Source organism: Mastigoproctus giganteus, chromosome 3 (assembly GCF_048544385.1).
Source record: "Mastigoproctus giganteus isolate SK-2022 chromosome 3, ASM4854438v1, whole genome shotgun sequence".
NCBI classification, from domain to species: domain Eukaryota; kingdom Metazoa; phylum Arthropoda; class Arachnida; order Uropygi; family Thelyphonidae; genus Mastigoproctus; species Mastigoproctus giganteus.
Window position 1 is genome coordinate 245,040,635 of NC_143577.1, and position 26,558 is coordinate 245,067,192.

Genomic DNA, 26,558 nt, shown 5'->3' on the forward strand with positions numbered 1-26,558 from the left:
AGCATTCCCATCTCTTTACTTTTATGGACAAAATAAATAAATAATAATAATAAGAGAACATATTGACAGGAAATAGAAATGCCAGTTAAATGAGCATGATATCCTTAGGCTGCTAGGGAACTGTTTGGCAATAGTTATGTGGAAAAATCTTTTGGCATCTGTAGACTGTAATATATCACTTGTTTAAATGACAACACAGTATTTCCATAAAACATGAATGCAACAAGAAGCTGCACAAAGAGAAGGATGGGATTTTCAGTTGAATTAAGTCATGCACCAATCTCAGTTGTTAATATGATCCACTGGAGTACTACAGCACAGTACATGGCAAGATTTAAACAAGAAACAAAATGTCTATAATGCTACATTATTTACAAGTTTCAACCATCATCCCCTGAAATGTAAAAGCAATGTAACAATGCCCCCCCCCCCCACAGACACCCACAATAATAATGTACAGTAAAAACAGTTGTCTTACCTCCAATAATCAGTTTATAGAAGCAATCCAACAACCAATTATATTAAAAAAACACATTTGTTTACACTTTTTAGCAGCTGATGATTAATTTAAAATTCTTTTCCTTTCACCATTCTTATTTTTTATTTATTTTTTCCCCCTTACACATGCCGAGATTTGTGCAAGACTTGGACTCACACCACAATTGCTACGATTACAAAATAAATTACACAGTATGTTGGGTAAACATTTAAATAGCTATTTCTTGCTCTCATATACATATCAGACCAGCTGACTTTGGGTCCAATAGAAGAAACCCACAAAATATACCGGGATGGCTGTCACAGTTTATCAGGATCCAAGTGCATGGTGATGATGCTTTGCCCTGTGTCCCCATTAATGATTGGGGTGTCACTCCAGTTCTTGACAAGGAGAGGAATTTAAAACACTTTACACATATACAAACATGCACACACAGAGGGGCAGCTCTATTCACTATCTACAGGTTGTGGGAGGAGAAGCGGAGCCAGAACTAGACGTTGGCTACTTTGTATGGTCTGTCTGACGTTAGGCATCTGAGTCCATTTCTTCTCAGTTCATTTATTAAAATTAAGTCTGCATGCCCTCCCCCTCTACCCACCAGTTTTATACTGGGGGAAAGAGGATGATGTGATTGGTCATGCTCCAGGAGGGACAGCAGTCTGCCAAAGTGAGCAAAAGGTGTGGCAACTCAAGCCTCCTGGCAGTATACCTCCTAAAAGAGAGGAGAGGAAATAAAAAAAAATTAGCATTCATAACACAATTCATTTATTACCATTAAAATTAACTTAAGCACTTGTTTTAAATAGCAAAGTATACTATTTCAGCAATTTAATAATACAGCAATTGCCACTTAATGTGATCACTTCAGGACTTAGCTAAAGTGATAATAATAATGCATCTATTCAGTGTTGTTTATTGATGCAGAGCAGAAATGTGTACATAAAAAAGTGCACATGTATAGAAAGAAACACTGTTCACTATTTCTTTGAAATATTGAAAGTTATCGATAAAAATGTAACTGTCACAATGTTTCTGACCATCCATACAAACCATTAAAAACAAATAAAGAAAATATTAAAATCAACTATTAGAAAAGGGTTAATGCTCTACTGTAAAACAGTCAGACTAGTAGGAGTAGAGATACAGTACTTTCTTTCATGGAGTAATGACACCGACAACCATATGAACTACACAAAGCAAAATCTGCCTTTCTAGAAGAAAGACAGAACTTTTAGAAAGGGGTCAGAGAAGATTAACTAAATTGGTGAGGACTGCTAATCAACGTCCATACACAGAACAGCTTAGAAAGTATGGATTGCAAAGTTTGGCAACTAGGCAGCTTAGAGGTGAGAGAAGTGTATAAGGCCCTGAAGGGAATTAGTAAAATGAATGAGAGAGAGATATTTTCACTGGCAAACAGAAAAGAATCAGGGGACATATAAAATTTTGGGGAGTAACAGAGGGCTAAAATTCATGAGGTTCACCTTTGAGCAATGTGTCATAAATCATTGGAATTAATTATCTGAAATAGGGTCGAGGTTGATAGTTTGGTAAAGTTCAAAGCAGAACTGAACAGCATTTTTTTGCTGATGGGGAAGGTATGAATTATTGAATCCTTGAATCCACTTCCTTGAATCATTTAGCCATTATAATACTAAATACTAATACTGAACCAGTAATTAGCTACACAATGTGTCACTTCTACACATACATAAACTACAATATAGCAAAAAAAAAAAAAAAAAAAAGCTGTAACAGAAACCAAAGGCTGATGGGGCTCACATCTGGTGAGTATGGGCTTGGCACACCCAGGGTCCTGAGCTGAATATCATCATTCTTCTATTTCTTGGTGATTCCCTTCTACTTCTCTCTCTCTCTCGGGGTAATCCAGAATTTTTTTTTTTTTTAGGCTGCTGCTGCATAAGCCTCAGGCTTCCTTGCACCATATGGCTAATAATAATAATAATAATAATAATAATAATAACTGCTTTTCTATGTATTCGTATATGTCCATTCAGAAAAGTGATACCATTATCCATGATTACAATAAGCAGCATGCACTGCACTTGAAATGAAAACAATTCATCTGTGTAAAGTTTAGAATCTGTTTATTATTAATAGTATATTACTAATAGAGTATAAAAATCATACATTTTGTGGATGTTTTCTCCTCTGCTTTTTAAGTGATTATAATCTTGCTGTTAGTGTCACAAAAACACCTAAAGACCAACCTGATAACTGATATTAGTTTGACTGTTTGCCTGTTAACTTGCTTTAATAAATCATATTTATCAAATAAAATTACATTTTATTTGATAAAATTACAATTACAGAAAATATGAACTATGTAAAAATTCATGATTCTGAAGAAAAGCAAATGCATAATTTGCATTAACCATTTCACAAGGCGCCTCCGTAGCCAGGTGGGAAGGAGCAGCAGTGCGTAGCACACACACTTCTTGATTAGACAGGAGTTTGTGCCCATCACCACCAAATACGGAAGATGCGGAAAGGTCAGGGAATGACCACCGCATATCCCGGAGCAATATGGCCTTAGTTGCTAATGCTCCTAAAAACCAAAAACAAACAAACAACAACATTTCACAAATAAGTTTTCCAAATGTAGTCACAGTTTTCTTAGTATAATTTAAAACTTTGCACATAAATATACAAAGTGACACAATTCTAAATATACTCCTGGGACCCCACAAACACCATTAAATATGAATTTTTAAAAATTTCACTTGATTTCTCAACGTTAAAGTAAAATACTATCAAAAATCAAATAAAAATAAATAAAATAAAAAAATTGCAAAAAAGAACTCTTCATTACTTTTTTATGTAATAATATCCTCTACAGGTGTTTGCGTATCACTTGATTCGATTTCATCAAATTCTGATGCGAATTTCACAGAATTTCAACTTTTGAGAATCCACATCAGAAAAGTGATTAGATGGCTACAGGTACAATCTATTCCTCAAATTTTTAATGCTATGCTATTTTTGTGCTGCCATCTATTAAATATGTCTACTACTAGTTGGAAACACAGATAAGAGATGGCAGAATGCACTAAAAAATGCACTATTAAAATTACCTTCAAAATACAGATCTATTTACATACTCCAAAGGAGTCTACTCATAAAAATGTAGATCTGTGTACAATTTCACGGTAAAGTTCAAAGTTCTTGTATATTAAAGAAGATGGACATTATCCATTTTCTTTAATATACATCTTAATAATAAACTTTGTAATTTAAGTTTTAATATTCCAACTGGCTGATAGTATACTGAGCCAAATGGCAAAGAGTTGGTTGTTGTGGATTGGATTAATAAAAAAGCAACTCAGACCATGATGCTTCATTATATTAGTGAATTCACTATAAAAGTATTAGTAGTGGCGATGATGCAAGGAAGCCAACTCATACAGAATCAGGCAAAAAAAAAAAAAAAAAAAAAAAAAAGCAAGCACCACATTGTATATTCATGCCGTCTGATAATTTATCTAATTCATCTTCCTTAATTTATTCAACCCACCCACCATCACATGAAAATGGAAGTTTGTTCCAAATCAATCATTCTCTGGTATGAAACAAATTTTCACACATCTGTCCTACAACCATCCTTTTTCAATTTATGTCCCTTTATGTGTTATCCAAGCAAGAGTTAGGATGCCATCAACATTTAATTTTACTGAATCCATTTCAGACATTAAATACTTCATGTGTTAGTAAACTGCATAACAGTGTGCACCAATATTTAAAAGATGTTAGTTTTTTTACACTTTTTTTTAGAACTCCAAGGGTATGCTTCTTTTAAATTCAGTTTGTACAATATCCACCAATAGTTCTTTTCAACAAATGCATAAATGAAATGGTGCAAGGAGGCAAAGCATAGTAAAAGCTAAAGACAAATTTGGCTATATATCCTGCAACAGTTGTTTTCATAATATTGATATATTTCATTCAAGTATATTTCATTTGCTAGGTGAAGAGAATGTGAAGATATTAGGTGCCCACTCAGTGTTCTGATGGGCGTCTATGAGAGCTTGACGAGTTGTGTGGATGCCCTTGAAGTAATTAAAATGGGGAGCCCGTCAAGTTTTCAGCTGCCCAATTCAATGCCAAAGCACAATCTTATGTACCAGGCAGCACAGCAGCAACCTTCAGGGCAGAATGCATTGGTCCCACAGGAGCAAGCTATTGTTGGTGACTCAATTGTCAGGGATATGGAAAATATATTGTGCAAAAAGGATAGGTGGAATAGGACCAGGATATACCTGCCAGGGGCAAAAGTTGATGACGTTGTAGAGCAGATATCAAGGCGCCTCCGTAGCCAGGTGGGAAGGAGCAGCAGTGCATAGCACACGCTTCTTGATTAGACCGGGGTTCGAGCCCGTCGCCACCAAATATGGAGGATGCGTAAGGGTCAGGGAATGACCACCGCATATCCCGGAGCAATATGGCCTTAGTTGCTAATGCTCCTAAAAACCAAACAGCAAGCAGATATCATCTTTTAAGGGCACAAAAGGTGATATCATTGTACACATTGGCACTAAATGACATTAAGTGTAGGAGATCTGCAGATTTACTAAGCAAGTACAGGTGAATGCTGAAAAAAAGTTGCGAGTTAGGGTTAAATTTGAAATTGTCTGCAATCCTGCCCAGACACGGTAAGATGGAGTATACGATGAGAGCCTTGTCAATCAATTCGGCCCTGGAAAGACTGTGCAGGGCTCATGGGGTAGAATTTTTCTCGGCATGGTCTGTTCTTGTTAACAGGAAAGATTGCTTCTACAGGGATGGGATACACTTAAATAGCAAGGGTGCAAGAATATTTGCTGATGCTATCGAGGCAATGCTAGGTGGTTCAGAAAACTGCTAGCTTGGGGGAATTCACAGACTAATAGATTAACAGTAGCTGCAGGCAGAGGTGGAGATGATTCTTGCACTGCTTCTATTGGAATGAGCAGCAGCCCGGAAAGTCAGATGCTGCGGATTTCTGGAACTCTGGGGGTCATGAAACAATAAATACATGGGCTGTGTTAGAGTAACTAAGAGTAAGAACAGGTGCATGTATACTTGTATGTACACCAATGCTAGGAGTATAGTAAATAAATTTGATGAATTTTAAGTGCTGGTTAAGACATCCAAGGCAGACATTGTTGGGTTATCAGAGATATGATGCCACTCAGATATAAGGGATGCAGAATTGGAATTTGGGGAGTACAACGTGTACAGAAAGGATAGACAGGATAGGAAGGGAGGAGGGATTATGCTGTTAGTTAAGAAACACAAAATCTAAGGAAGTGCATGCAGTTGATATGGGTGGACAGTGCAATGTTGAATCAGTTTGGTGTGACATAAGCACTGGGAAAGCAAAAATGAGGGTAGGAGTTTGTTATAGGCCTAATGACTCTGATGAGTACAATGAACAATTATACAGAGAAATAGAGTGGGCCAGTAAATCAGAGTGTCTTATAATGGGGAATTTTAACTTCCCAGATATAGAATGGAACTTGTGAATTGGTCACTTGCACACTATCAAGGCTTTTGTGGATTTATTGAATTGTTTTCTACAGCAGCATGTTAGAAAGGCAACAAGGAGTAATACTCTCGATCTGATTATCAGCAATGATTATTCATGCAATAAGAATTTACAGATAAAGGAACCACTAAGTGGCAGTGATCAGAGTGTACTGATGTGGGACTTTCTTAAAGAAATAACTACCATCAGAGGTAAAGGAAAGGGTTTTTGCTTTCGCAAAGGTGACTACAGTGGTCTCAGAGATTTTTTAGGTTCTGTACAGTGGGATTAACTGATGATGTTACCAATAGCCAGTCTTTAAAGAAGTAATTTTGGAAGCTGCTAGACTGTTTGTTCCAACTAAGAAATACTGCTCTAGGTTCAGGCCCAAATGGATGTCAGATGAACTAATGAGACTCGTGGCAGAGAAGAAAAATGCATGGGATGCACATAAATTGTCAGGCGATACAGAAGCCTATTGCAGATACAAGCCAGTCTGTAATCAAGTAACAAAGGAGGTTAATCAAGCGAAGGCAGATTATGAAAAATCTTTGGCAAAGGATGCAAAGAAAAACAGCAAGCAAAGACTTCTTTACTTATATAAACTCTAAAAGGAAGGGGATGAATCAGATTGGTCCACTTGATATGAATGGTTTCTTGTAGATGATCATTCTCAGACAGTTGCCAAACTAAAGGAGAATTTTTTGCATCTGCAATCACACATGAGGAGTTATTCAAGGAGGAGAGGGCCAGATGTTTATCAACCTCTAACAGGGAGTTAAATGATTTTGTAATAACTGAGAGCAAAGTGGAGAGAAATTATTGAAGATAAACATAAGAAATCCACCTGGGGTGGATGGGATCTATTCAGTTATATTAAAGGAGGCAGCAAAGGAAGTAAGCAAACCCTTAGTCATAATTATGAAATCATCCTTGGAGTTGGGGGAAGTCCCCACAGACTGGATATGTGCAAATGTATCTCCACTTCACAAAGGGGGATCAAACGGTGACACGAGTAATTACAGACCTGTTAGTTTGACTTCTGTTCCAGGGAAAATAATGGAGTCACTTTTTAAAGAATCACTGCACGATCATCTAGGCAAGACAGCAGTAATACTTCAGACACAGCACGGGTTTGTCAAGGGGTAAGTCTTGTCTAACCAATCTGATCAGATACTATGATGTGGTCACAAAGGAACTGGATGCAAAAAATAATTTTGATATCATATACTTGGATTTCAGGAAAGCTTTTGATACTGTTGCACATGGAAGACAAGTGTACAAATTGGAGCAGTACAGAATTAAAGGCAAGTTGGTCCTTGAGGATGTCACAGACGTTCTCTCAGATATGCCAGACAAGCTGTACTAGCTACCTGGGAGTCTAAAACGCTGATGGAACAGATATTCAGGTGACATTCAAGTCAAGTAGACCCAATTTCGGTGAAGTCCGGATGGTCTGTGACAGCCCAATCCTCTGCATGCACCTTCACGATGGTGGGACTTTTAGTAATCCTGGGTATAACCTCCATGCACAAGCACACTGTGGGTGACCACCCAGGTATGAACCAAATTAAGAAGGGGTCGAGGTGTGGCGCCCACACCACATGGAGGAATGTTGCCCCTCTGTGTTACCAGGCAATATTAGGTGGTAGATGACTCTCATCAACTGGTGCAATACCACTACTTTGCTTATTGGTGGCTTGAAGTGGTGGAACCCATGTTTAGTCTCCAGAGCTAAGTTCCAGTCAACCCTTCCCCATTTCTTCCATCATGTCCAGTATGACTGATGACTTTTGAGGTTATGATGAACATCATGGCGAGATCCAATCTTCCTTACATGTCGAGGGTACAGCTCTAAAATGGTGTTCGCAGGGTGGCCACTAATTAGTACACTGGACCAAACCTATTGGTACCTCTCTAGGAGGCTTCCAGATCAGCTAGTGTATAATCATACTACCTCTACGCTGCGAGATAGTGACTGGAGGAAGGCCAAGTAGTGTGTATGCGGGGGGAGCATGTCGAGGCCATGTTATGTCAAGGATCTGGGTATATTCTTACAATGTGTACGCCATATCCAAAAATTTCATTACTTCATACAGCATGTCCCACCCACTTTTTCTTACTATTGAATACACCATGAATTGTCAAATTAATAGAGTAAATTTATCTGCGAAAAGATCTAAACCTCCCAAACACTTCCTAGTTCATTTCACAAATATATGTGGTCTCAATTCTAATCTCAACGATGTCCATTTCCACTTGCAGTCTGCCAAACCCCATGTATTTTTCTCACAGAATCTCAGTTATCAGTTAATTCAACTATTGCTCATCTCAGCTGCCCAAATTATTCACTGTACGATTCCTTTCGCCTCAAAGGTGGTACTTGTGCATATGTCAGTTCTGATATTCCCTGTCAGAGAAATGGTAATTTGGAATCTCCTCTCTTCGATCTTCTCTGGCTTAAAATCTCTCTACCTCATTGCGTCAAATTCATCTGTTGCCTCTACCGTTCTCCCAACTCCAGTAATCACTTGGAGCTCTTTGACTTCTTCTCTTTGCAACTAGACTTTTTCCAGTCCAACTTTCCTAATTTCTGTTTTCTAGTCACACTGAACCAGCTGGTTGAGATTATTATTATTTGCTATATGGTGCAAGGAAGACTGAGGCTTATGCTGCACCAGACAAAAAAAAAATTAAATTAAAAAAAAAAAAAATTCCCGAGTTACCCTGAGAGAGAGAGAGAGAGAGAGAGAGAGAGAGAGAGAGAGAGAGAGAAAAAAGTAGAAGAGAATCACCAAGAAAGAAAAAAAATGATGATATCCAGCTCAGGACCCTGGGTGTGCCAAGCCCATAAATAATTTTTTTTTTTTTTTTTAATGTAAACCCCAAACACAAAAGGTATTAGAACCTATAGTACTTAGTACCATGCTTGGGTTGGAGGTTGAGAAGACGAAAGAAGATATTTGTTGTCATTGGACTTTAACATCTGTAGATTTTAATTTTCAGGTTTTACATATAAAGGAAGGTTGTTCCATAAAACGGCAGTTGAATGAATAAACAAGGAAGAGGAAAAGTTGGTTCTGTGAGTTTGAAGTTGGACAGTAAATGGATGTTGGCTGGTGGCAGCATGTGTTCGGACTGTTTTGAAAGAGAGAGCGAGAATTATAGAAGCCAATTCAGAAGAACAGTTCCCATGGAAATATCTGTAGAAGAGGCATGCAGCAGAAACAGTACATCTATGAGACAGCGAGTGGAGAGACTGTTAGAGATGAACCATTAATTAACCTAATTGCTGTCTTCTGAATGGAATCAAGAAGCCTGAGAGAGAGGTTTTGGGGACACCACCCCAGATGTGGGTACAATATTCCATGGTAGGGCTGATTTGCGATTTGTACAGAGTGAACAGCTGTCTGGAAGAAAAGTAACGCTGAGAGCGAAAGATAAAACCAAGTTTTTTAGATGCAGAGGAAGCAATATTTGTAATGTGCTTGTGCCAAGAGCAATTAGAAGTCAGGGTAATCCCCAAAAGAGATATATCATTTTGCCTAGAAATCGGAGTGCCACCAAAGATAAGCATAGGAGCAGAAGAATCCGTTTTGCAAGATATAAGACAAGACTGAGTTTTAGAAGGATTGAAATCAACTAAGTTGTCTTTGCTCCACTGCAGAATTACCTGGAGATCCGCATTTAAGGAATTGGTAGCAGATATTCGATAAGTTGAAGCTGATTGAGCGGGGCAAGGTTTCTCAAAATGGAAAGTGGGATGCAATGTGCTATCATCGGCAAAACTATGGATAGGATTTCCAGTCAATGGAAGAAGATCATTAATATACAAGCGGAAAAGAGTGAGAGAAAGAACTGAACCTTGGGGGACACCGGCATTAGTGGAGAAGTTAGACGACAGAGAGCCATCTACCATCACCCTCAGTGAGCGATCAGAGAGAAAACTGGATAACCGATTAAAAAGAAACAGTTGGAAAACCATAAGATGGAAGCTTGTTTAGAAGACCTTTATGCCAAACATGATCAAAACCTTTGATATGTCAAGAGCAACTGCTTGTGTTTCACCGAACTTTTCCATTGAATTTGTACACAAATGGGTAACATAAGCCAGAATATCACTAGTGGATTGACACTGATGGAATCCATACTGGCGATCGTTGATCAGACAGAAGGTTTCTAGGTAGTTTAAGAGTTGGCGGTTAATTGATTTCTCCATTACTTTAGAAAGAGTAGAAGTAATTGCAATGGGACGATTATTGGATGGCAGGGATTTGTCACCCTTTTTAGGAACTGGCTGGATATGAGCAAATTTCCAAGCAGAAGGAAAAACACCTTTGGAATAAGAAAGTGAAAAAAGGCGGCAAAGAACAGGAGTAAGTTCAGGAGCACAGGTTTTGAGAACAAGTGGAGAAATACCATCAGGACCTGGAGCTTTCTTAGCATCAAGATTCATCAAAATCCTTCTGATATCCTCTTGACGGAAGACCACAGGAGGCATTGAATGGAGCGTGTTGGGAATGGTGGGAGGTGTTTTACCAAGATCATTAATACATGAGCTGGAAGAAAAATGGGATGCTAGCAGGTCAGCTTTATCCTTGGCTCAAGTGACAACAGAACCATCTGGTTTGGACAGAGGTGGGAGCAGAGATGGGCAAAAGTTGCAGCCAATAGCTTTGGCAAGAGACCAGAATGCTCGGCTACCATTAGGGCAAGAAGCAAGTTTTCTACTCTTAGCCTGTTCAAACTCTAGTTTGGACTGATTAATAACTGCTTTACAATTGTTGCAAGCTTTGGTGTAGGCAGAAAACGAAGCTGAAGAATTAGAAACAAGCCAATTACAATATTCAACGTTCTTCTCTTGAACAGCCTTAGCACATTTATTGGAAAACCAAGGTTTAGATAAGGGACGAGATTTTAAAGCGGAGTGTGGGATAAAGGATTCCATTCCTGCAAGAATAATTTCACTGAAACGATCTGAGCAAACATTGACATCAGAAGTTTTGAAACAGTAAAATGACCAAGGATCCGACCAAGGAAAAGAAGAAAAGAAATCTCGCAGGTCATCCAATTTTGCATTCTTGTAATACCAAACAACATGAGGTTGGGAATAGCCATGAGATAAAGGTACCATTGGAGAAGATACAATCACCAAGTTGTAATCTGAAGTGCCTAAAGGACCTCTCACATCGACCGTGTACTTAGAAGGGTTGTTTGTGAGAAAAAGATCGAGCGTATTGGCTGTATGATTAGGAATTCTTGTAGGTAAATGAACAATCTGTGCAAGGTCGTTAATAATTGCAAAAGCCTCAGCATCTTGACCAGCTGGGTAGGTGTGACTAGAAAACGGAAGCCAGCTGAAGTTGTGAACATTAAAATTACCAAGGAAAATTACCTCACAGTTAGGAAAGTTGGACTGGAGAAGGTCAAGTTGCAAAGAGAGGAAGTCAAAGAGCTCCAAGTGATTACTGGAGTTGGGAGAACAGTAGAGACAACAGATGAATTTGACAAAATGAAGTAGAGAGATTTTAAGCCAGAGAAGATCGAAAAGAGGAGACTCCAAATGACCAAGTCTCTGACAGGGAATGTCGGAACAGACATATGCACAAGTACCACCTTTAAGGTGAAAGGAATCGTACAGTGAATAATTTGGGCAACTGAGATGAGCAGTAGTTGAATCAACCGATAACTGAGATTCTGTCAGAAAACTTAGATAGGGGTTTGGCAGACTGCAAGTGAAAATGGACATCATGTAGTGTTACACTCAGGGTAGTGGAAAGAGACCTGGAGGTAATTGTGCAATCAGATATGAAGTTTTCTAATAGTGCAGACAAGCTGCCAGCATAGGTCATGGGGTCTTGTCAACGATATACAGGAATTTTGTGAGCAGGGTTAAGGAGGTGATCATCACCTTGTATAAGGCAATGATCAGGCCACACCTTGAGTACTGCATACAGGTCTGGAAGCCTCATTTTAAGAAGGATGTAGAGTTGCTAGAACAAGTATAGAGAAGGGTAACAAGACTGGTGAAGGGAACAAAGGGATGTTGTTATGAAGAAAGGCTTAAGTTCTGCAAATTGCAGCTTCTGGAGACTAGGCACCTGTGAGGTGATCTGATTGATGTGTATAAGGCTCAATGCTGATGGGATTCTTCCTCTTGCTCAGATAACACACCTGAGGGGGCATAGATTCAAACTGCGAAAACACAGCTGTAGAATAGGTGTGTGGAAGTTTGCCTTTAGCCAGCGGCTAGTTGATTGTTGGAACAAACTTCCATCTGTTGTGGAAGTTGATAGCTTAAATAGATTCAAGGCAGAAATAGACAAACATTTGGAATGAATGAAGTGGGAATGGGTTTTTTTTTGGCTGATGCTGTATAAACTTGCTTTCTTGCATCAAGTTCCTCTACTAATTCTAATGCTAAAGTATCTATCTAATCTTCCTTAAATTTAAATAATTTCTTTTACAGATGCAAAAATTATGTAGTAATTTTTTCCACTACACAATTTTCTTTAAAATAAATTTTCTTTGAAACTACTTTTCAAAAAAAATCAGTAACAAAAAATAAATAATTAATAATAATAAAGGGTTAGATAGAACCTGGTTCAATCCAAGTTCTGTTCAAACCTTTCTTAAATTAACATAAGCTCTCCAGTTCTTAAAATATTAGATGGCAATTTAAATCAACAGTTAATAATCCTCTGGTGTAAAAAGAATATTTTATATCCAGTTTTTCCTTAATTTAAATGCATGTCCTCTAGTTTGTGCTATCTACAACAGAAAAAAGCATTTCAATTATTTGATTTACTAAAACCTTTCAGCTTTAAATATCTGAATTGAGCTCTTTATACTGTATAGCAATTATCATCTTTTAAGGGTACAAAAGGTGATATTGTTGTTACAGCACAGACTTCTGGTCTCGAGATTTTGCAATAGCTTCTTTTCAATAATAATAAATAATCACAAAAACCAAATTTATTTTTTATAGGAATGCTTCTTCATAACAGTAAATAACACTGCTACTCTTTGCTATACCATTTCCAATAGATTTGGAAATCTATTTTCCAATTTCCAATCCTTTCTAAAATGGATTGGAATGGGGGAGTCCAAACCTGAACACAATGCTCAAGATATGGTTAACCAATAGTTCATACAATTATTCCTAGGTCTTTTTCAGTGTCGAATGCCTTAAGTTTTCTGCTTCTTAAGTAATAACAATCTGGAATGACCATTGCTCGAATGTAAAACCTTATGTTTCCAATATTGTAATTTAACTTCTATTTTTCAGACCAAATGAATACTCATCTAGGTGTGTTAAAGCAGCATATCTTGGTAACTGCTGCTTACCACATACCCAACATTTTTATCAACAACAAACTTTGCAATCAATGCTTGCAATGCCTTCATCATTTTCATTAACAAATATCAGAAACAACAAGACACCATGTTAAATGCTAAATGTAACTCCACTCAAAGACCATAGTCCAGTAAGAGCAACAGCCATTTATAACCAAACCTTTGACTCCTATCCTCTAGTTTCTTCTCTCCAATTCTAGTTTTAATAGTCCTAGCCATGTTCATTAGCATATTTTTAAATTTAGCTAAGGATTTAGTAAGTTATGACTTAATATTCAGAGAGCAGCTTCTGTTATTGATTTCAGCATGAATATCATATCTTATGATTGATAACTTGTAGCCTAGTGTGTCAGATCCAAAGTCATGTTTTTACCATCACACATTACTGCATTCCTCCAACTGATGGACCAGGATGTCAACGAAAAGTTGAGGAGAATCTACAAAAAACAAGCCTTGCATCGTTTACTTTTAGCAGAAAGCAATGAAGAAAGCATCATAGCTTTTTCAAAAAAGCTCAGTCTCAAGGACAGCTGCTACGTGTTAGCTGACGCATGGGAATCACTCACTGCATAGAATTTAAAAAATGCTTGGAAAAAAAAAAACTGTGGCCTATTGCAGAGGAAACTGTAGATGAACAGAACTGAGCTGAAGGAGATGAGGAACAAATATTGAATGAGATTATCAACTTGTTTCAGTCAATCCCTGGGTTTGAAGATTGTGGTGAAGGCAATGTAAGAGCTGTTTGTTATTTAGTTTTTAGGAGCATTAGCAACTAAGACCATATTGCTCCGGGATATGCGGTGGTCATTCCCTGACCTTTCCGCATCCTCCGTATTTGGTGGTGACGGGCTCGAACCCCGGTCTAATCAAGAAGCGTGTGCTACGTACTGCTGCTCCTTCCCACCTGGCTATGGAGGCGCCTGATGTAAGAGCATGGAGGGAAAATGATATTGATGCTACAGGGTTTTCTGTTTTAAATGAAACCAAAATTGTGAGTGTAAAAGAAACTGGAGCTCTTGAAAATGATATGGATTAAGATGACGATGAAGAAAATGGCATCAACACTGAGCCTACGCATGCTGAGGCACTCGCCGTGCTGGAGACTGCGATAGTTGGTATGGGCAACAAACTGATTGCTGTCCAACTTAACTATTCTTGTTGTAAAGAGTGAGAGAGAAAAAAGAAACGAAGTTCAAAAATAGTACAGAAAAAAAAAAAGTAATTATATTCGTTAAAGCCTATATATGTGTTATTGTGGCTGAAAGTTCAATTTGTTTTGTTACCTATGAATAAAAATACGTAAAGTAAAACTTAGTGATTTTATTTTTAAACCTATTTTTTTTAGTCTCCAGAACAGCATTTTTGGTAAGTTCAAAAATCCGAACAAATCAGAAGTCTGAACTACCCCCGGTCCCAATTAGTTCAGGTTATTGACACCCTACTGTACTAATGATATTAAGAGCAGGAGATCTAAGGATTTGCATAACAAGAAAGGGCAATATTGAGAAAAAATGCAAGTCAGGATTAAAATTGAGAGCATCTGCAATTCTGCCCATACACAATGAGAGAGGGGAATACCATGATGAGAAACTTGTCAATCAGTTTGGACCTGCAGAGACTGTGCAAGGATCACAGGGTAGAATTTTTCTTTGTGTGGTCTCTGTTTGTTAACAGGAAAGATGAGCTAACAGCACTGGGATACACTTAAATAGAGAGGATGCAAGAATATTTGTCAATGCTATCAAGGTAGAATTAGGTGTTTTGAAAAACTGCTAGCTTTGGGGGGGGGAATACACAGACTAATACCTCACACCGCTGTCTGCAGCAGTTTAACAGCAGATGCAGACAGAGGTGTAAGCGATTCTTGCATTGCTTCTATTGAAACAGGCAGCAGCCTAGAAAGCAAAGTGTTGATGATTTCAAGGTCTGCTGGAGCAGACCTTGAAATCCTCAACAACTTATGTATTTGCTTGTTTCGTGATGGGTATCATGAAACAAGCAAACACATCAGCTGTGTAAGAGTTACCAAGAGTGAAAACAGTTGCACATGTACTTGCATGGATGCTAATGCTAAGTTAAGACATTATGGGGAGACATTGTAGGGATATTGGAGACGGTAACACTCAGACAAAGGATGCAGAATTTGAATATGGGGAGTACACTGCATACAGAAAGAATGAACAGGGAAGAAGGGGAAGAAGTTATACTCTTAGTTAAGAAGCATATAAAATCTGACAGGGGTGATTAGTGCAATGTTGAGTCAGTTAATAAGAAATTCAGAATAGAACGTGACATAAACATTGGAAAAACAACGAGAGTAGGAATGTATTATAGGAATAATGGCATGAACAAGTGAAGAAAAATAGAGGAGCTAGTTAATCAGATTGTCTTATAATTAGGGATTTTAACTTTCCAAATATTAGTATTAGTGGCTACAAATGATACAAGAAAGCAAGCTTACGCAGCATCAACAAAAAAACAATAATAATAAATATAAAAACGAATTTTCCCACACAACCTGCCGATCTCTGCAATAGTTTGTCTAGTTCTTCCTTGAATTTATTCAACCTACCCACTTCCACAACAACAACAACAACAACAGATGAAAGTTGTTCCAACAATCAACCATCATCTGGTTAGAGGCTAATTTCCACATAGCTGTCCTACAACCTTCCTTCCTCAATATGAATTTATGCCCCCTCGAGTGTAGTCTGAGCAAGAGGAAGAATGCCATTAGCACCGAGCTTGCTCAATCCATTCAAAGCATTAAACACATCAATCAGATCGCCTCACAGGTGCAACGTCTCCAGATGCTGCAATTTTCAGAACTGAAGCCTTTCTCAGCAAGACCACCTTCTGTTCCCATCACAAATCTCATTGCCCTTCTAAGCATCCATTCCAGCAAATTCACATATTTCCATATATATTTCCATATATATGAGGACTCCATATATATGCAGTATTCAAGATGCAGCATAAACGTTGCCTTGTACAATAGGATAATCACCTCCTTATTCTTGCTAGTAAAGTTCCTGTATATCATTGAGAAAACTCCATAAGCCGTCATAGCAGCCTGTTTGCAATGCTCAGAGAAACTCACATTTGGCTGCACAATTATACCCAGGTATATTTCATTTTCCACTACCCTGAGTGTAGTACCACACAGTTGGTAATGTTAATCTGGAATTACTGTTACCCATATCCAGTACCTTGCATCTGTCAATGTTAAACTTCAAATGCCATTTCTTAGTCTATTTGCTTAATTTTTTTAGATCTTGTTGCAGTAGCATACCTTGATTAATGTTGTTCACTGTCTTGCCAACCTTTGAATCATCTGCAAACTTGGACATTAAGCATGATATCCCTTCATTAATATTATTAATAAATACAGAAAACAACGAGCCAAAACAGTGAAACCTCAGAATTCCACTAATAATGCTAGCCCATGAAGAGCAGTTTCCACAGATAAACACTATGTCTTCTCCCACACAACATCCCTATATCTGTAGGAGTTTTTTTTTTTTTTTTTGTATTTGGTGGCGCATCGGCTTCTGTGGCCATAGTGCACCTCCCAAGGTTTTTGCAGTACTTTGATCCAAGCCCGAGGCGGGATTCGAACCCGCAACCTTTGGGTTGCCAGGATCTGTAGGAGTAAACTGCCCTTTATTCCACAGTGATCCAATTGTACAGCAGTATTTTTATATGCAACAGTATCAAAAGCTTTCCTGAAATCCAGGTATACGACTGTCCTAAATCTAAAGATGCTCTCATAATTACAGCTAAGGGTTTGTTCACCTCTTTTGCTGTCTCCCTCAATATGATTGGATATATTCTATCTATCCCAGGTGCCTTTTTTATGTTTAGCTTCAACAATTTCTCTTCTTTCACTTTCCTCTCAGTTATCTCAAAATAATTTAGCTCCCTGTTAAAATTTTATAAACTTCTGGCATCTGCTTCTCTAAAGAATTCCTCATGTGTGAATGTAGATGAAAAATATCTATTCAGTTGATCACAAACCTGAGAAGGACCATGAACAGTTAAATGACTGATATCAAGTGTACCAATGTGATTCATCTCCTTCCTTCTAGTGTTTACATAAATAAAGAAGTCTTTCTGTTGCATCCTTTTGCCTTTTCATAATCTGCCTTAGATTTCCTAACTTCCTTTGTGACTTGATTTCAGACTAGTTTATACTTACCATAGGCTTCTGTATCGCCTAATAATTTATATGCATTCATGCATTTTTCCTCTCTGCTACAAGTCTCATCAGTCCATCTGACACCTATTAGGTCTAACAGTATTTGATATTGACTGAAAGTTGTGAGTTGGTCATTCACATAGTAGTAAGACTTTTGTAGATTTATTGCATAACTGTGTTCTACAACAGCAGCATGTTAGACAGGCAATGAGAAAAAGCAATACTCTTGATCTGATTATCAGCAGTGAATCTTCTAATAAAAGAACCAATACGTGCCAGTGATTGCAGTGGGATTTACTTAAAAATATAACTACTGTGAAGGGCAAAGGGAAGAGTTTCTGCTTTTATAAATATGACTACAATGATCTCAGAGACTTTTTAAATTCTACGCAGTGGGAAAAACTAATAACGTTGCCAAGAGTAAATCTTAAATGGGAACCATTCAGGAAAGTAATCATAGAAACTACTAAGTCTTTTTATACCAACTAAAAGGTGCCGTTTAAGGCTAAGACCTAAATGGATTTCAGATGAACTGATGAGACTTGTGGCAGAGAAGAAAATAATTAGGATCCATAAAAATTATTAGGTAGTACAGAAGTCTACAGTAGATATAAACTAGTCTGCAATCAAACCACAAACAAGGTTAAGCAATGCAAGGCAAATAATGAGAAGTCACTGGAAATGAATGCAAATAAAAGCAGCAGACTTTGTTACTTATGTAACCCTAGAAGAAAAGGGATCAATCACATTGGTCCACTAGATATGAATGGCTTAACTATTGATGATCTTTCTCACATTGCTGATAAACTGAGTAAGTATTTTGTATCTACAGGAATTTTTCCAGATGGTCAATAAATTCTAACAGGGAGCTAAATAATTTTGTGATAATTGAGTGGGAAGCAGAAGAGAAATTGTTAGAGCTAAATGTAAAAAGGAACCTGGGGTTGATGGGATCTCTGCAGTTAGATTAAAAGAGTCAGCAATGGAGGTAAGCAAACCTTTAGACATAATTATGAAAACATCCTTTAAGGGAGGTTTCTATGGACTGGATAGGTGCAAATGTATCCTCAATTTATTATTATTATTATTATTATCAGCCATGTGGTGCAAAGAAGCCTGAGGCTTATGCTGCACCAGCCAAAAAAAATTCCCGAGTTACCTGTGAGAGAGAGAGAGAGAGAGAGAGAGAGAGAGAGAGAGAGAGAGAGAGAGAGAGAGAGAGAGAGAAGTAGAGGGGAATCACCAAGAAAGAGAAGAATGATGATATCAATACTCACCAGATGTGAGCCCCTGGGTTTACAAAGGATGATCAAAGAGTGATATGAGTAATTATACACCTGTTAGCTTGACTTCTGTTCTAGGAAAAATAATGGTGCTGCCAGTGAAAGAAGTACTGCAGGACCATCTAGACAGGATTGAAGTTATACTGCAGTTACAGCAGGGATTTGTTAAGGGGCAATCTTCTCTGGCCAATCTGACTGGATACTATGATGCAGTAACAAAGTAACTGGATGCAAAAAATAATTTTTATGTCAGGTACTTAGATTTTCGAAAGCTTTTAATACTGTTCCACATAAAATACTGCTACACGAATTGGAGCAGTGTGGTACTAAGGGCAAGTTACTGCTATGGACAAAGGGAAGTGAAATCAACATGGATTCAGTGCTGTGCCCACTGTTGTTTTCTACATTTATTAATGATAGTGATGAAGGTATATCAGGTCACAGAAAAGAACCTGGATATTTACCTTTTTTTAATGGCAAACTGTGCAAGAAGCTATATTTGCTCACCTCTTTTAATAAGTTGTCTAAATCTTTTAAATTTATTCATACTACCCACTTTCACAATACCACATGGAAGCTTATTCCAACAATGCATTACTCTTTGGCTGAAAGGAAATTTTCTCACAACTAACCCGCAACTATGCTTATCAAATTTAAATTAATGCATCTTGTGTATGTTGTGCAAGAAAGAATAAGGATGCAATCAGCATTTAGTTTACCCAATCCATTTAAACCCATAAACACTTCAGTTAGGTCACCTTGCAAGTACCCACTTTCCAGGCACTGCAACTGACAGGACTCAAGTTTTTCTTGTTGAGAGTGCCCTTTTGTGTCCATGACTAATCTTGTTCTTCTCTGCACTGTTTCAACAGATTTACATCCTTCCTAAAATGAAGCTTTCAAACCTATATGCAGCACTCATGATGTAGCCAAACCATTATGTGAGGTGTACAGAAAGTGAGATCATCCACTGCAGGATGAAGGCCTCTCCAGCAACTTTCCAGTTCCTTCTGTTTTGAGCACTGGCCATCCATTTACTACCCACAAACTCATGAATTTCATCTATCCATTTCCGCCTTTGTCTTCCAGGTTTTCTTTTAGCTCCTCTTGGGTACCATTCTGTTATTTTCTTAGTCAATCTGTCATCATGTCTTCGAGCTAAGTGTCCTGCCCAAGACTATTTTAGTTCTTTAGTTTTGATAAGAATGTCCTTTACTTGAGTTTGCTGCCTAATCCCTGTGTTTCTCTTCTTATCTAACAGTCTGATTCCCAATATAATTCGTTCCATTCTTCGCTGTGTAGTTTTCAGCTTCTCTTCCATTCTTTTGGTGAGTGCCCAAGTTTCACTTCCATAAGTCATGGTGGAGAGTATACGTTGGTTCATTATTTTACGTTTCAGAAAAACTGGGATATTGCTCTTCAGTATGTGACTATATTTCCTGAATGCTATCCATCCAAAATTTATTCTTCTCTTGACTTCCAGCCATTTATCATTATTACAGCTAATAACTTGTTCCAGATAAGTATGATAAGTATATGACTCCACCTTTTCAATTACTGCTCCATCAATCATTATTTCCCTTTCTGTGGCATACTTATTCATCATTACTTTTGTTTTAGCCATATTCATCTTTAGTCCTAAATCCTTACTAACTGTGCATAACTGATTAAGATTTTCCTCTAATTCTTTGGGATCGTGGCTTATGACCACAATGTCATCTGCAAATCGTAAATGGTTTAGGTACTCTCCGTTCATATTGACTCCTTTCTGCAACCAGTCTAAACCAGTCTTTCTGAAAACTTCCTCAAGGTCAGCAGTAAACAGCTTCGGAGATATTGTGTCTCCTTGTCGAACTCCTTTCTCGATTTTAAATTTCCTATTGTCTTTGTCTAGTCTAATAAAGGAGGTAGCATTCTCACATATTTTCTTCAAAATCATAATATGTGGGGTATCTGTGCATAGTCTTTCCAGTGCCCGAAACATTGCCTTATGTTGTATGGAGTCAAATGCCTTTTCATAATCCACAAATGCCACGCATAATGGTGTTTTATATTCATTTGCTTTCTCCATTAGCTGTGATATTACGTGAAGGTGATCCATAGTTGAGAATCCTGTCCTAAAGCCAGCTTGCTCTTTCGGTTGATTCTCATCAAGTATTCTTTCTAATCTGTTAGTAATGACCCTTGTGAATAACTTGTAGATGTGGGAGAACAAGCTAATTGGTCTATAATTTCCAATTTCTGATTTATCTCCTTTCTTATGCAACAAAACTAAGATTGCATTATTCCACTGCTTAGGCGTCACACCTTTTCTAATGCACTTTGTGAAGAGCCTCGCCAGTTTTTGTGTTATGTCTCTTCCTCCCAATTTTAATAACTCTACAGTAACTTCATCTTTCCCCGGGGCTTTCTGATTCTTCATTTTCTTCAATGCATGTTCTACCTTATCAGGAAGAATATTGGGTATGTCGTATGTGTTGCTAATTTGCGATCCATCTTCCCCACTGCTGGCATCATTCCCTCGCTCCTTGTATAATTCTCTATAGTAGTCCTCTGCTATTTGAATTATGCCTTCTCTGCTGTTTATAAGTACACCATCGCTATTCTTCAGTTTCAGTATCATTTGTCTTTCTGTATTATTGCTCATAGCTGCTGATTTAAATCCTTTGTTTTCCCTTAATGCTTGTTCTACATTTATTGTGTTAAATCTTCTTATGTCCTCTCTGAGTCTCTTTCTAATGGCTTTGCATAACTTCGATTATTTAATGATGCCTATTCATGAAGAGCTGCACATAAGCTTTTAAAGTTGGATAAAAAACATACCCTGCACAAAACCAAATCTCTGCACATTGGGCGTGGCCGTAGAATGGAGTGATTGTATGGTTGAGTTCTGTGATTGGGTGATTATTGTGAAGGCATTTTCTTTCTGGTTGTTTTGTGTCATCGAGTTCGCAATTTAAAAACAGCAGCAAGTGGGGGGATAAACACCCTAGGCATATCAACCTAGGAGTGCAGAGGGCGGGTAAGCAGTGCATTGCCCCTGCCAATCACTGCTTTGTTCCTGTTCATTTGTCAAAATATGGACTAGTACCTAAGAACTGGAGTTTTATCTTTTTATATTAAATGTAAAGTACTACACATGGGAAACAGCAACCCCAGAGCAACGTATCAACTCTGTGGTACTACACTGACAGTGGTAGAGAATGAAAGGGACCTGGGGGTGGTTGTGCAGGCAGATATGAAGTTCTCTGAGCAGTGCAGACGGGCTGCAAGAGTAGCTCATGGAGTATTGTCAATGATATACAGGAATTTTTCCAGCAGGGATAAGGAGGTGATTATTCCATTGTATAAGGCAATGGTCAGGCCACACCTAGAGTACTGTATACAGGTCTGGAGGCCTCATTTCAAGAAGGATGTAGAGATGCTGGAACGAGTACAAAGAAGGGCAACAAGATTAGTGAATGGAACAAAGGGGTGCTCTTACGAAGAAAGGCTTAAGTTTTGCAAATTACAGTGTCTGGAGACTAGGCACCAGCGAGGTGATCTGATAGAGGTGTATAAAGCCTTGAATGGTTTAAGCATGCTCAATGCTGATGGGATTCTTCCTCTAGCTCAGAAAAATCACCTGAGAGGGCATAAATTCAAATTGAGGAAAGACAGATGTAGGATAGACGTGCAGAAATTTGCCTTTAGCCAGCGGGTGGTTGGTTGGTGGAACAGACTCCCATCCCTTGTGGTGGAGGTTGATAGCCTAAATAAGTTTAAGGCTCAGCTGGACAGGTATTTTGAACGAACAGAGGGGTGAAGTGGAAGTGGGTTTTTTTTTTTTTTTTTTTGGCTGATGCTGCATACGCTTGCTTTCTTGCATCAAATGCCTCTACTAATGCTAATGCTATATTTAGCAAATTTTTGAATTCCCCTATTTAAAATCTTTCTGTAGAAAGAAGGAAACTTTCCATATAACGAATGGATTACGATGGTGGCATGTCTAAAATTAACTGGGCTTTTGTTATTTTATTTACATTATAAATCACTATATTCACAATTACCTTTTATATAGCAAGCACAAAAAACACTATACACACATTATTTATAACTTCTAACTTATTCAGTATCGTAGAATGTACGATATCCCATTCATGAATTGTGAACTGCTATGCATTCAAGCATGTGCAGATGAAGAGTTGCCTGATTGGTCCCTTCAAAAGGACCAATTAGGACAGCAAATAGATCTATGTTGCTATGCAGTATGTACTCAGATTTAAGGATACATGTTGGCTTGAATCGCCCTCTGAAAATGTGCCATCTGGCAAAAATTAAATTTCACCCTCCCCCCCTGCTCTCATCCTGATGGGATGATTGATGATCATTTCATCAGCTAGCCTCAGGTGTTGAAATGGCTTGACACGGATCTGATATGGCCTATCAATGGTGCCCTTCTGATACCGGTGCCCTTGGTATCAGAAGCTTACCTATGCTACTGATCAAACAGATTGCAATTATTTACCATGATGAAGTTTGTAGTAAAGATCCACAAATATAATAATGAAGAATGAAAATTATGCATATGATAAATATATATAATAATAATAAAAGGGAAGTATAATAAATGGAAGACAAGTTAGGTAATCAGATAACAAAAGCAAAAAAGAAAAGAAACGAAACTGACCTTATACAGATGTCAATTTCCATTAGTACTACGGCTAACCAGGTTGTTTCTGTTATTGGTCTCAGTACCATAAATCTTTCCTGCTTTCTTTGCCATACTGGCTAATAGTTCCAAGGAGTTTTTATAGGTTGACTTCAAGGATATGAGCCATTCCTTCAACCCTATTTCATCCTGAAACAAAGATGTAATAATTTAAACTTGGAAAGCAAACCTTAACTTGAAATGATTTTTTATTCATGGAATCATTTGTTGCATATATTTTTCTAATCTCTGCAAGTCACAAAGATGTGAAACAAAAACCCCAAACATCATGGCAGCCTGGTACACAGCAGACATTTTAGTATTAGTATTTAATATTTTCCCAACAAAGTAACCAACCAATTTTGCTTTGAATTTAGCCAGACTCTGCCTCCCTCTACCACACTGGAAAGCAGCTTATTCCAGTATTCAATGACCAGCTGACCATATGTAACTTTCATGAGATTTAGTAGTCTGTTATTCCCTGAAATGTTACATTTGTTAAGACAAGAACCCCCTGTTCTTGTCTCACCTATAAGAGAGAACACCCGTTCATTATTCCATTATTCGTTTTACTCAATCCCTTCAGCACTTTATACACCTCAATTAGATCTCCCTTAGATGTCAAATTGTCATACTTCGCAGTCCACTCTTCTAAGCTGTTCTTCCTATGTGCATTGAGTTGTATTCATCACTAATCTGGTCATCCATCTTTGAAGCAAAAGAAACTATTTTTTAAAATGAAATTGCTTTGCAGTTTTCACTGCAAAAGTAGAAATTGGAAAATGTGCTATGCAATATAGCTTCCATCCATATTTTGTGAGAGATATTATAAATGTATCTTAGAACTCTTCAATAACATTTGTTAGCTACATCCACTGTCAGACATGTGTAGATGGGTTCTCAGAACATTCTTTCCCCTAGCAGAGAAGGTAATCCATTTTTTTTTATAATTGCATAACTAAACACCAAATTGCATTTTTTTTTGCTGGTGCTCTGTGCAAATCAAACTCTACAGAATTTTCTCTGCATGTTACAAAATTACCATTTGTAGTACTCTTTCATAACAAAAACTTTCTGCAGCATATGGAAGCCACCATGATGTTTGGAGTGAAATGCAAATCCACCAACTTTTAGAAATCAAAAACAGAAAATTTTTAACATAGTTTGGCTTTTAGTTGAAAGAAACCAGAAAGTGAGAAAAGTTTTGCAAAAGGTGCATCTTAACACAAATTTCAATATATCCTGCAATATTGGTTAGGCCTAACTGTCAGGGTGAATTAATTATATCAACAGAGAAATTTAAAAACAATTAGAAATAAAGGTAATTTAAATGATGCTGCTTGTCTGTGGTATTTAAGATTGATAAAGTTAAATCTATATAAAAACTATAATGTTATTATAACATATCCAAATACTAGTGGTAGAAACATACATTCTAGTTTAATATAGGCACATATGAAAACAAGATGCTCCAGTGAAATACTTTTTATACTGATATATCAAGGAAGGAATAAGTAAAGCTATTTTAGGCTATTCACATTTTGTATTCAAATTAAATGCATTAATTCTAAAGTGATCCCATGACCAGGTCAAATAAGATGCCCAGGAAAGTAGTATATATAACATATTTAGGAAGGACAGGGAAAACAGAAGGTGGTGATGGGGTCATGCTTCTTATCAAAAGTGGCCTGAGCACAAAAAGAGCTTTTGCTGAGTCAGAAGTTATGCCTGCCAGCATAGAATGTGCATGGAATGGATTAGTTGAAACAAAGATATAATGAGAGTAGGCATAATCTACAGACCAGAAGATTTTGAAAAGTATATTGAGAGCCTCAACAGATAGAATGGGCAATTAAGTGAGAATGTCTTATTATGGGTGATTTCAATTTGATGAAATCACCCATAATAATACCCTAACTGAATGAAATAAGTGGATAGGAACTCATCACGGAGGACAAAATTTTAAAATAAACTAGATTATTATTATTTATACCAATATAGTAGAGAAAATATTAGGAATAAGGATATTCTAAATCTCATTATTACTCATGAATAAGATGGAATTACAGAGCTTAGAGTACAGGAGCCACCTGTACTCTAAGCCAAGAAATACAAAGAAGAATAAATCAAATCAGATCAGATCCATGATTGGGATCTGATCTGATCTGAGTTATCTAAGACTCCCACTAGGTGTGGGAGTCTTAGATAACTCAGATGACAGCAATGAATTGAATAAGTACTTTACATAACTACATTCTATGCAAGGTATTATGTACTGCAAGAACCCAATCGCCCTCCAAGGATCAACATCAATCATCCAACCCCAGAGGCCTAATATGCTATATCCAGTGCTTCTGCAACTCAACCTACATCAGTGAATCATATACAGTGGCAGACAAAAAAACTGCATCACTTGTGAATTTTGCAATTTTTTTTTTTATGAAAACCCCAAACACGAAAGGCATTAAAACCTATAGTACTTGGTACCGTGCATGGGTTGAAGGAGAAGTATGGGGGGAGAGGGGGTGCCAGAAACTTTGCTCTAGAGACTAAACATGGGTTTCACCACTTCAAGCCTCCAATAAGCAAAGTGGTGGTATTTCACAGGTTGATGAAAGTCATCTACCACCTACACAAATAATGTTTTGCACTGCATTGTAAGTTGCAGAAATGTTCAAAATGCATTTGTTAGACAGGATATATATCTCTGTGAATGAAATCCAATAAAAAAAACTCCACCTGATATACCTAATTGCCATAAATATCTTCCCAAAGGGTAAAATGCGTAATTAATGGAAATATGAGAAATCATGCAAATGGCAATCATTACAACCAAACATGCATTTTATTCCATTTACGTATATAAACTGAAATGTCAAGTTAACGTAATGGTATTATGTACTGTAAATCAGCAAAATAAGTCCTCAATATTTTGTTGTTCCTCCTCAAGCTGCAATTACAGCCTTGCAACAATCTGGCATAGAGTTAATCAACTTCTGGATATACTG

General features: G+C 37.5%; 1 protein-coding gene across 2 annotated transcripts in view; it reads right to left on the bottom strand.

Moving 5' to 3' along the window:
- Positions 1-583: 583 nt before the first annotated feature.
- Positions 584-26,558, bottom strand: part of Gprk1 (G protein-coupled receptor kinase 1) — a 485,675-nt gene continuing 459,700 nt past the window's right edge. For both annotated transcript variants that reach the window (XM_090370993.1, XM_090370992.1), the window contains exons 20-21: positions 23,530-23,700; positions 584-1,211 (exon numbers count right to left, since the gene is read on the bottom strand). In XM_090370993.1, coding sequence (XP_090227119.1) covers positions 23,542-23,700 — 159 coding nt within the window. In that variant the 3' untranslated portion in view covers positions 584-1,211; positions 23,530-23,541. The remainder of the gene's footprint in view (positions 1,212-23,529; positions 23,701-26,558) is intronic.